The sequence below is a fragment of the Argentina silus genome (genome assembly GCF_951799395.1).
Source record: "Argentina silus genome assembly, chromosome: 3".
Classification (NCBI taxonomy): Eukaryota; Metazoa; Chordata; class Actinopteri; order Argentiniformes; family Argentinidae; genus Argentina; species Argentina silus.
The window spans coordinates 290,984-303,411 of record NC_139657.1 but is presented as its reverse complement, the minus strand read 5'-3'; the positions used below and the strand labels follow the sequence as shown (position 1 = coordinate 303,411).

The 12,428-nt window shown below is 48.9% G+C and overlaps 2 protein-coding genes across 2 annotated transcripts in view; one reads left to right on the top strand and one right to left on the bottom strand.

Moving 5' to 3' along the window:
• Nucleotides 1-913: 913 nt before the first annotated feature.
• Nucleotides 914-4,455, bottom strand: LOC310802387 (uncharacterized protein). The gene is made up of 2 exons (XM_083666704.1): nt 4,330-4,455; nt 914-3,435 (listed from the first exon to the last, which is right to left on the bottom strand). Exon 2 carries the CDS (start codon nt 3,347-3,349, stop codon nt 2,204-2,206), a length of 1,146 nt encoding a protein of 381 aa, XP_083522830.1. The 5' UTR covers nt 3,350-3,435; nt 4,330-4,455; the 3' UTR covers nt 914-2,203.
• A 1,295-nt stretch (nt 4,456-5,750) lies between these two features.
• chka (choline kinase alpha) overlaps nt 5,751-12,428 on the top strand; it is a 16,831-nt gene continuing 10,153 nt past the window's right edge. The window contains exons 1-3 of the mRNA XM_083666703.1: nt 5,751-6,096; nt 6,308-6,416; nt 11,353-11,403. Coding sequence (XP_083522829.1) covers nt 5,861-6,096; nt 6,308-6,416; nt 11,353-11,403 — 396 coding nt within the window. The 5' untranslated portion in view covers nt 5,751-5,860. The remainder of the gene's footprint in view (nt 6,097-6,307; nt 6,417-11,352; nt 11,404-12,428) is intronic.

The window sequence follows — 12,428 nt, the reverse complement described above, 5'->3', positions numbered from 1 at the left end:
GTCTTTTATACAGTTTAAACATAATACAGGCACCGCCAAGGCTATCGGCTGATGGGCCTGTGCTTACGTGAGAAAGGGCGGGAGAGAATGAACAATGGGGAGACTTTCTTATTGATTAATCGCCGTTCAACATTTCACACCTATCGACAGGATGCGCCTGTCCCCCCACTATTGCTCTCTCCTACCACTCCCTCAGAGATCACCGCTGTTCATATGGTAAATCATACAGTGCTTCTCAGAACAATGGCTATAGAACTTTAGAGGAGTGGCAAGAGAAAATGTCATCACAGTAGTTACACAAGTTGTATCAGTCATATGAAAGTGTATAACCTGAAAATAGTTCTATGAATGTATTTTCTATAACAAGGGCCCTGGACTGCCCTGGCTAGAATCCTTCCTTTCCTTGTAACCTTTCCTTGCCACTATTTCTTGACACCCTGCTAGCAAAGGTCTATGAGGGAGGTCAAGGAAAAAAGTTATCAGGAATGGGAAAAGGTTGCATTTCCTGTCCAATCCAAACACAGATGAGGCCTGCTTCCGGATTGGACAGCTCTGGTTATGTACTTCATGGTTGGAGAGCCAGAAGACTTTTCTCAATCGTTAGGACTCATATTCTCCTACAATGGTTTTTGAGGACGAAGAGAGGAGAGGAGGAGAGGATGTGAGAGACGAGGCTTTAGTGATGTACCTGATGTGTGTGTCTGTGTTTAACAAACCAACGCCTAATTGGTCACACCTGGCTCCCTGTCTTCTGTTACTGCTTACGATTGGACACACACGATTGCTGTTTTCCTGTGTTTCACAGACAGAACTGTGTCCATGAGGTGTTTTATGTTTCAGCAATAGAACTTCAAGCCAACCCACCCCACCACCCCCCCCCCCCAAAAAAAACAAACAGAACGACCAATGACAGTGCAGTATGGATTGACGTGGTTCTTTACTGTGAGACGGATCAGAGTCATATCAACATTGTCAACAGGAGATGGCATCAAACCAGGAACACTCAGCTATTCCTGTTAGAACAAATGGATGGTCGCCCCCTCTGGTTAACAATGGTACTGCAACATCACTGCTTTATACCTTGAAGAGTGAAGATAACTAATGACCTAAAAACAAACCCTAACCTACTAATGACCTAAAAACAAACCCTAATCTTAACCCTAAACCTAACCCTAACCCTACCCTAACTACACATGTTTAACTGTGAAAACAGCTTTTAATCATTGAAGCAGTGAACTGTCATGTCATTGTGATTGAGGCAGATGTATAAATAAAGTTCCTTCATTCAAAGACAGCGTGACATCAACAAATCTCCATCTTCACTTCTGGCTGTGGAAGACATCAGGACCAATCAATAATCAATAATCAATAATCAATTAAGATTAAGATTAAGTTCTCTCAGTAAACTGAGACATAAAGTATGCAAAACTGTTTCTAAAACTTCTGAAATATATACAAAACAATAGAAAAACACAACATCTGTAATGGAATGATGATGGAATATTGGAATGAACCCCAATGATGAACTCAGCAGCTTTTCTGATTGGCTGTCAGCAGTATTCCTCAGCTGTGATTGGCTGTCAGCAGTAGTTCCTCAGCTGTGATTGGCTGTCAGCAGTAGTTCCTCAGCTGTGATTGGCTGTCAGCAGTAGTTCCTCAGCTGTGATTGGGCCTGCAACTTATAGTGTAATACGGTAACTAGGGTGAGGGTCAGGTTAAGGTCGGGTTAGGGCCAGGTTAGGGTTAGGTTCAGGGTGGAGGTTAGGGTCAGGTGAGGGTTAGGGTGGAGGTCAGGGTTAAGGTGGAGGTTAGGGTCAGTGTTAAGGTGGAGGTTAGGGACAGGTTAGGATCAGGGTTAGGGTGGAGTTTAGGGTCAGGGGTCAGGTCACCACAGCCAGCTGTCCAGGTGCTGTAGGCAGTAGCAGGACTGGGTTAGGGTTAGGGTTAGGGGTCAGGGGTCAGGTCACCACAGCCAGCTGTCCAGGTGCTGTAGACAGTAGCAGGACTGGGTTAGGGTTAGGGTTAGGGTTAGGGGTCAGGGGTCAGGTCACCACAGCCAGCTGTCCAGGTGCTGTAGGCAGTAGCAGGACTGGGTTAGGGTTAGGGTTAGGGGTCAGGGGTCAGGTCACCACAGCCAGCTGTCCAGGTGCTGTAGGCAGTAGCAGGACTGGGTTAGGGTTAGGGTTAGGGGTCAGGGGTCAGGTCACCACAGCCAGCTGTCCAGGTGCTGTAGGCAGTAGCAGGACTGGGTCAGGATCACGGCCAGCTCCCTGTAGCTCTCCTCCCTCCAGGAGGGAAGCAGCCTTTCGTTGTTCAGCGCCGCCAGCCTTGGCGTGCCGTCCCGCAGAACCTGGTACAGACACGGCCAGCGGCCCTGGATCCTCAGCCGCGTCCGCCGGTCCAGAGTGATGCCCCGCACCGCCTTCCTGGCCCGCAGCTCCCTGAGCGCCGGCAGCCGCAGGCGGGAGAAGACCAGGCCCCGGCTGGGAGACACGTCCAGGTACTCCAGGGAGCGGGACTCCAGCGTGTAGGAGATCCCCAGCGTCCGCAGGGGGACCAGGATGTGCAGCGTCAGGGACTTGAGGCTGGGCAGGGCCTCAGTCAGAGCCTGCAGGGTGGCCGGGCTCACGCCCTTAAACACCCAGAAGTACTTGAGCTCCAGGACACGGAGGTGGTGGAAGCGGCTGAGCAGAGACACGGACGTCTCGGACCAGTCGAAGTGGAGCCTCATCTTTGAGATGCGGGGGCAGCTCTGGGACAGCTTGGCCAGCAGGACCTGGAAGTTGGAGACCTGCTCCATCTTGGTGGTGCTGTCCTGATGGGAGGAGGAGGAGGAGGTGGAGGAGGTAGAGGAGGTGACCCGTAGATCCAGAGGCTCCAGCAGGGTAAAGGTCCAGTTCAGGTCCAGTTGACTCAGGTCCCGACAGTGGACGTTGTCCAGGAGGTGACTCAGCAGATCGCCCCACTTGTTGACTTGGTCCCCCAGGTCGAAGCTGGCCTTCAGGGTGAGCAGGCTGGCCCGGCGGGAGATGAGGTGGTGGGTGTAGTGGTGGACCCAGGCCTTCCAGCGCTCAAACTCCCGGTTGGACACCAGCAGCCCCTCCAGGCGGAGGTGGAAGACCCCGCGGCGGGAGAAGTCTGCAACCCTCCACAGCTTCCCGGAGCGGAGCAGGCAGCTCCACGCGCAGCAGACCAGGGCACACTGGCATTTGTCAACCTCGCAGAGGAAGGACAGGATGTGCAGCTGGCACTCCACCGGAAGCAGGTTGAAGGGAAAGAACTCCTCCTCGGCTTTGGTCCTGCCTCCTCTCCTGCCCACTGGCACCAGGACTCTCTTTCTGGGAGACATGGTGCTCACTGGAGGATGTGGTGGGGGGGGGGGGGCGGGGTCACAACCTGGTTGCCATTGAGATGTTGGTCTGGTTGCTCCCAGCACTGAGAGAGGGGGGGGGGGGGGAGAGAAAAAGAGAGAGGGGGGGGAGAAAAAGAGAGGGGGGGAGAGAGAGACAGAGAAAGAGGGGGGGGGGAAAGAAAAAGAGAGGGGGGAGAAAGAGAGATGAGGGGAAGACATACAGACAGACACAGAGGGAAAAAGAGAGAGAATCTCATCAACCACATTGTAGTGTTATTCTCCAACCAGCTCGTAGAGCCACCCTCACCTGGGTTAGGGTTAGATACACAAGTGGAATCTTCATGTCCTGCAGCTAGCTCGCCATGCTATGCTAACAAAACGCTTGTCATTAGTTAAGCCAGCTCAGCTATCACTGAATGAATGAAACGCACGCTTTACTGATTTTAAATCTGCTCAAAAAGCGCTGATGAAAAGTGACCAGATGCTTGCCGCTGGTTAGTAGGTTAGTTGTATTTGTTTGAACACTGTCACTGTCACTGCTTCCATCAGTTCAACAGTCAAACACAAGACGAGCTGTAGCCACAGTGACCCAGAATAGTTTTTAATACACTCTCACACACACTAACCCGAACCCTACCCGAACCCTACCCTAACCGCTGTTTACCATCAACACTCCTACATACATACATATACACACACACACACACACACACACACACACACACACACACACACACACACACACACACACACACACACACACACACACACACACACACACACACACACACACACACACACACACTACTCCTGCTGTTGTTCTGCTGCTTATGTTCTCGTTTTTATTAGTAGTATGTATCATTATTGTCTCATTGTTGAAGAGCTTGCTTGCCCTAAGCATTGCGTTGCATTAAATCCCCTGAATCCTCTAGGATGATATGATGTAAACACACATGTAAACACACATGTAAACACACGTCGGAGGAGCTGAAGGGACCTGGTGGTTGTGATGCTCTGCTTCGTCCTGCCGCCTCCTCAGGATGGTACCAGATCAGAATACTGACGTCACGGCTCCAAATCGATCAAGGTTGTTTCTCTTTTCCCTGTGCACCGTGCAGTTGGTGACTGAGAACCTGGAGATGGTGAAGATCGACGGATGGGACTGAAGAAAACAGCGACAGCTCGACAGGACGGACTGATCTTGGCGAGGGTTGATGATGTCATCAACGTGCGCTACCAGCTCCAGACGACTGGAGGAAGTTGTGGAAGCTGCCAGGAGGGGGCAGTGTCTGTCGGTCTCTGCAAAACTACCCCCACACCTGTCTGTCTGCAAAACTACCCCCACACCTCTGTCTGTCTGCAAAACTAGCCCCCACACCTCTGTCGGTCTCTGCAAAACTACCCCCACACCTCTGTCTGTCTGCAAAACTACCCCCACACCTCTGTCGGTCTCTGCAAAACTACCCCCACACCTCTGTCCGTCTGCAAAACTACCCCCACACCTCTGTCCGTCTGCAAAACTACCCCCACACCTCTGTCGGTCTCTGCAAAACTACCCCCACACCTCTGTCCGTCTGCAAAACTACCCCCACACCTCTGTCCGTCTGCAAAACTACCCCCACACCTCTGTCGGTCTCTGCAAAACTACCCCCACACCTCTGTCCGTCTGCAAAACTACCCCCACACCTCTGTCTGAAAGACCCAGAAGTCAGGCTGTTCACTGGCTGACTGTAGGCTGTTCTTAGAACCTATTGTCTTTTGTCCCCAACAACCGTCAATGTCCAACTGTCTCACTTATCTTGCACTTATGTCACTTATTGTCTTGTCCTTACCTCATTGCACTACTGCGTATTTGTATTATTTGTATATTTGTATTGGATGCTGCATTGTCAGGGAACCGAGCCCAAGAATGTTACTCCCTGCACTCGTGTTTGAAACTTGAAACTTGAAACTTGGAGGGGAGGGTCTGATAGCGAGTCACACACACACACACACACACACACACACACACACACACACACACACACACACACACACACACACACACACACACACACACACACACACAGACACAGACAGACAGCGGAGGGGAGGGTCTGCCGGCTGAGAGCCGCATCGCTGCGCTTTGTTTTGCCTCGGAGAGGGATGTGTCGTCGCCAGCCAATGAGCGAGCAGGCATGGTGGGCTAGAGTGACGTGTTGGTGCGAACCCCCCCGACGTCGACGAATAGCTTGGCTCTCCAAACTGGTCTTCAGTCGATCCATCCCGATGCTACCGATCGGTCCTGTCTAGACTATCGCTGCTGCCTAAAGTCCATAGAAAAGGTCCTATTTTGTAGCGTGTAGTCTATACAACACATTATAACACGGCGCACTGCTTTGCTTTTAGGGATTAAAGACACTGAAATCAAACCTGGTATTGTGTTCCCTCAGGCATTGAGTACGTGATCCATTACCGTCTCATTCAGTCTCGCTGATTTAACGGTTTAACGGTTCATATCAGACCGACATGAAGACTAAATTCATCAACGGGGTGTCGTCGTCGCCGTCCCTGTCCCTGGGGCTCCTGGTGACAGAGAACGCCCTCCAGGTCCAGCCCGACACGGAGGACGAGACCAAGGATGTCCTCCGGCCCAACGAGCCAGACCAGGAAACCAAACACAAGGCTTATTCATGGTGCAGAGAGTTCCTCCACGGAGCGTGGAAGACAGTGACGGAAGAGGATTTTCAGATCAGCATCATAAGGTAGAATCCCTGGTGTCGCGTAGCAGCAATTCCGCATCTGCAGAAAGGCACTCTAATACATTTAGGTCCAATCTGGGCCTTGTGCGCACAAATGTGATATGGAATGACCTACAGTAGCGTGTGTTGGATAAACCGTTATTTGTCGCCACACCCCTTATTGAATGGGTCAGTTGGTACAGCGTTGTGTGAACGTTATTGATGCTGTTTACAGGGGGGGTCTGAGCAACAACCTGTTCCTCTGCGCCCTGCCCGACACCCAGAGCTGCGTGGCTGAGGAACCACGGAACGTCCTGCTGCGCCTCTACGGAGCTATTCTACAGGTGTGTGTGTGTGTGTGTGTGTGTGTGTGTGTGTGTACCTACATCTGTCCTGTGTGCGTGTGTGTACGCGTGTGCGTGTATGTGCGTGTGATAAACAACAAGAACACTGTTCCTATAATGTGGCATAAGTTCATCCTTGTTTTAATGTCATTGAAACTACAGTCATTGGAGTTCCAACGCTGTTTTGTGCCATGAGTTCCAACAAACACGTGATGACGTTCTGGTCAACATGGAAATGTTGTATTCAGTGTCAGTACTGCTCTGAGGGCTGTTGTATTCAGTGTCAGTACTGCAGCCTCCAGAAGTATTGGAAAGAGGCTGCATTGTCTTCTTTTAGCTGGATACTCCAACAGTCTGGATTTGAAATGACTATGAGGTTAAAGTGGAGATTCTCAGCTTTAATTCAATGTTTTTTTTTTCTGATTGATTTCACCATTTAGAAATGACAGACCTTTTTATACAAAGACCCCGTATTTCAGGTCTCCACAAGTATTAGAAAAATTCAGGCAGTTATTTCATGCAAAGGATTGTCAACCAAATACTAAACATGAGTACTTTATTTGGACATGACATGATTTTTCCCAATACTTTTGGAACCCAGAAATAGGGGGAGTTTGTATAAAAAATGTACTTTCTAAATGGTGAACCCAATCTGAAAAAACCCCCACTGAATTAAAGCTGAGAATCTCTACTTTGACACCATACTAATTGTTTGGTTTAAAATCCAAACTTTTGGAGTGTAGAGGTAAAAGAAAATTAGATTAGATTAGATTAGATTAGATTAGATTAGATTAGATTAGATTCAACTTTATTGTCATTGTGCAGAGTACAAGTACAGAGACCACGAAATGCAGTTAGCGTCTAACCAGAAGTGCAAAAAAGCAGTGTGAACAATATATACAGGTAGTGCAGTATAAGCAGTATATGAGCAGTATAGTAGTGCAGTATAGGTATAAGTATGAGTAGTGTAGTATAAGCAGTATATGTATTAACAGTAACATTATAAGCAGAATAAATATAGAATGCAGTATGAACAGTATAAGCAGCATATGAGCTGTATAAGTAGTGCAGTATAAGCAGTATATATGTATTAACAGTAACATTAAAGCAGAGTAAATAAGCAGAATAAATATGGAATGCGGTATGAACAGTATAAACAGATATGTACAGTATGTACAGATATGTGCAGTGTATTAACAGTAGCATTATAAGATTAGTAAAAAAAATAAGGATATGTGCATTATGAACAGTACAGACAGATATGTACAGAAGAGCAGTAGTATGTAGTATAAGAGCAGTGTGTATAAGTGAAGATACAGGATGTACAGTTTATAGGAATGCTATAGGGTAAGAGTAGTACAATTGTCCGGGGGGGGGGGGGTGTAGGGGTTGGTAGGTTGTCACCTAGGTGCAGAGTTGGAGTTCAGTAGGGTGACAGCCGCAGGGAAGAAGCTTCCTCTGAACCTGCTGGTTCAGGTACGGAGAGACCAGTAGCGCCTCCCGGAGGGGAGTGGGGTGAACAGTCTGTGGTTGGGGTGAGAAATGTCCTTCACGATGCTGCGTGCCTTACGCAAGCATCGCTTGCCCTGGACAGCCTCAATGGAGGGGAGTGAGGAACCGGTGATGTGTTGGGCAGTTTTCACCACCCTCTGCAGTGCTTTCCGGTCAGAGGCAGAGCAGTTGCCATACCATACTGTGACACAGTTGGTGAGGATACTCTCGATGGTGCAGCGGTAGAAGTTCACCACGATCTGAGGAGACAGATGGACCTTCTTTAGTCTCCTCAGGAAGAAGAGACGCTGGTGAGCCTTCTTGATCAGGGTAGAGGTGTTGAGGGTCCAGGAGAGATCCTCAGAGATGTGGACACCCAGAAACTTGAAGCTGGTGACTCGCTCCACCTCAGTCCCGTTGATGAGGATGGGGGTGTGTGTGCCAGCTTTTGACTTCCTGAAGTCCACAATGAGCTCTTTGGTCTTCCTGGTGTTGAGAGCCAGGTTGTTGTCGGTGCACCACACTGTTAGGTGCTGGACCTCCTCCCTGTAGGCCGACTCATCGTTGTTGCTGATGAGACCGATCACCGTTGTGTCGTCTGCAAACTTAACAATGGTGTTTGAGCCATGTACAGGTGTGCAGTCGTAGGTGAAGAGGGAGTAAAGGAGGGGGCTCAGCACACAGCCTTGTGGAACGCCGGTGTTCAGGGTGAGGGTTGAGGAGGTGTGGTTGTGAAGCCTAACAGACTGCGGCCTGTTGGTTAGGAAGTCCAGAATCCAGTTGCAGAGGGAGGAATTGATGCCCAGTTCACTGAGTTTGGTGATCAGTTTGGAGGGGATGATGATGTTGACTGCTGAACTGAAGTCAATGAACAGCATTCTCACATAGGTGTTGCTATTGTCAAGGTGGGACAGGGCGGAGTGAAGTGCCGTTGAGATGGCATCCTCTGTACTCCTGTTCTGACGGTAGGCTAATTGGAAGGGGTCCAGTGTGGGTGGTAAGCAGGTCTTGAGTTGAGCTAAGACCAGCCTCTCGAAGCACTTCATGATGATGGGCGTGAGTGCAACTGGGCGGAAGTCATTAAGGCTCGTTGCAGTGGAGTGTTTTGGCACCGGCACGATGGAGGTGGTTTTAAAGCACGCGGGGACATCTGCTTGGGCTAGGGACAAGTTGAATATGTCAAACCTCAGTCAGCTGCACAGCACAGGCCCTGAGGACGCGTCTGGGGATCCCATCAGGACCAGCAGCCTTACGTGCATTAGTCCTGCTCAGTGCCGCACACACGTCGGTGGGAGAAAGTGTGAGGGGCTGGTGATCTTATGTAGAGGCTGGTGATCTTATGTAGTTATAATAGTCATAATAGTTATAGTAGTTATAAGTTATAATAGTTATAATAGTTATAATAGTTATAGTAGTTATAGTAGTTATAATAGTTATATAATAGTTATAATAGTCATTCTATACAATATTATTATATAATAAATACTGTTATAATAGTTATATTAGTTATAACTATTATAACTAATATAACTATTATAGTTATAATAGTTACAATAATATAATAGGTATAATAATAATAACAACAATAATAATAATAATAATAATAATAACAATAATAATAATAATAATAATTTTAATAGTTATAATAACATTAATAGTAATAATAATAATAAGCTTAATAAGCTATAATCAGTTATCTGGTGGGACAGAAGGTGACAGTTCTGCCCTGAGAGGCCTGGACACAGCCCTGTGTGTGGTGTGTGTGTGTGTGTGTGTGTGTGTGTGTGTGTGTGTGTGTGTGTGTGTGTGTGTGTGTGTGTCTGTCTGTGTGTGTGTGTGTGTGTGTGTGTGTGTGTGTGTGTGTGTGTGTTTGTGTGTGTGTGTGTGTGTGTGTGGTGTGTGTGTGTGTGTGTGTGTGTGGTGTGTGTTGTTGTATTGGGAGATGTACTACTTGGCTGTACATGTGTGTGTTCTGTGCCGTAGGCTTTCCAAAGGAGCCTAGTCTCCAGGTGATGTCATCAGGTGATGTCATCAGGTACAGAACGCCATCAGAAGACCCTCCTTTCCTCTCTCTCCTTATTTGGACAGACACGGGTCGATGATGATGATGATGATGATGATGATGATGATGTATAGTTGATTCACTTACTGAGACTAATGTACTGATTGTAAGTCGCTTTGGACAAAAGCGTCTCAATGACTTAAATGACTTGAATGACTTTGAAATTAAATGTAAATGATGACACTAAAAGCAGACTGAATCCTCAGAGCAGCCCTCAGAGCAGCCCTCAGAGCAGCCCTCAGAGCGGCCCTCAGAGCACCCCTCAGAGCAGCCCTCAGAGCAGAGCAGCCCTCAGAGCAGCCCTCAGAGCAGCCCTCAGAGCAGAGCAGCCCTCAGAGCGGCCCTCAGAGCGGCCCTCAGAGCAGCCCTCAGAGCAGCCCTCAGAGCAGCCCTCAGAGCAGAGCAGCCCTCAGAGCGGCCCTCAGAGCACCCCTCAGAGCAGCCCTCAGAGCAGCCCTCAGAGCAGAGCAGCCCTCAGAGCAGCCCTCAGAGCAGCCCTCAGAGCAGCCCTCAGAGCAGCCCTGGCTGTGATGGCTTGACTCTGTCTCCAGCCAATGTCATGACAACACCACATGCTGATGATGTCATTCTTGACAACGTGTCACCAGGTCCATTCAGATTACAGAACGCACACATGCTGGTAGTCACAGCAACCTTAAACCGACCCTTGGGTCAGATGACCTGGCTGCTGATTGGTCTGTCCCCCTCTGTTATAAAGGTTAGAACTAGACCTGGCCGTAGAAATACAGATTAAACCCACTCTATTATTTGTCTTGTTTGCTCTGTCCAGATTAAACTCCTGTTTTAAATGCAGATTAATGTCCAGATTAATTGTAATTGTAATCAGAACACCCAGGGTTGAGAATTAGGCCGTCATAAGAAGTCAGAAACAGATTGTCAACAGTCCTGGTCTTGGACAGTCTGGGATGCTCATTCCTGCTGTCACAGGAGAGGACAAACAGACCGGTTGATTTAACATGAACCACCTCCTGACTGGACTGGGCTGGACTGGGCTGGGCTAGGCTGGGCTGGACTGGACTGGACTGGGCTGGGCTGGGCTGGGCTGGACTGGACTGGACTGGGCTGGACTGGACTGAACTGGACTGGACTAGACTGGACTGAACTGGACTGAACTGGACTGGACTAGACTGGACTGGACTGGACTAGACTGGACTGGACTAGACTGGACTGGGCTGGGCTGGACTAGACTGGACTATAATTGATGCTACAACATGATGCATGGTGTGCTAACAGTGGTTTTCATGGTTAGTTTGGTGTGTTACCAATGTGTGTGTGTGTGTGTGTGTGTGTGTGTGTGTGTGTGTGTGTGTGTGTGTGTTACCAGTAGTTCTGATGGCTAGTCTCCGTCTCTCTCCTTGCCAGATGTCCTGTAATAAGGGAGATGCTGCGCAGGCGAACCCTGACCCCTTCCACGTAAGTAACTAACGGCAACCGCTTTCTAATGAGCTTTTCCAGGTTTTACTGTTTGTCTTTTTCTGAAGTCTTATCGATGGACACACACACACACACACACACACACACACACACACACACACACACACACACACACACACACCTACAGTCTACAGTCATTATCTATGGGGACAGACAGTCTCTGTCTGGTATGGCAACTTCAGTGAGATACTAGAGATGAGATCTGTGCTGAGGATCAGGTGTGTGAGAGACCAGGTGTGTGAGAGACCAGGTGTGTTAAAGACCAGGTGTGTTAAAGACCAGGTGTGTTAAAGACCAGGTGTGTTAGAGACCAGGTGTGTTAGAGACCAGGTGTGTTAGAGACCAGGTGTGTCAGAGACCAGGTGTGTTAGAGACCAGGTGTGTTCGAGACCAGGTGTGTTAGAGACCAGGTGTGTTCGAGACCAGGTGTGTCAGAGACCAGGTGTGTTAGAGACCAGGTGTGTTCGAGACCAGGTGTGTTAGAGACCAGGTGTGTTCGAGACCAGGTGTGTTAGAAACCAGGTGTGTGAGAGACCAGGTGTGTTAGAGACCAGGTGTGTCCGAGACCAGGTGTGTCAGAGGAGAGGTGTGTCAGAGACCAGGTGTGTTAAAGACCAGGTGTGTCAGAGACCAGTTGTGTGAGAGACCAGGTGTGTCAGAGACCAGGTGTGTCAGAGACCAGGTGTGTTAGAGACCAGGTGTGTCAGAGACCAGGTGTGTCAGAGGAGAGGTGTGTCAGAGACCAGGTGTGTTCGAGACCAGGTGTGTTAGAGACCAGGTGTGTCAGAGACCAGGTGTGTCAGAGACCAGGTGTGTTAGAGACCAGGTGTGTCAGAGACCAGGTGTGTCAGAGGAGAGGTGTGTCAGAGACCAGGTGTATCAGAGGCCAGGTGTGTTAGAGGAGAGGTGTCTTGATGATTTTGATCACAGATGATCTGGAATTGAGTTGAGATGGTAAATTCACTCCTCAAGTTCAGTTTCTGTGTGTGTGTGTGTGTGTGTGC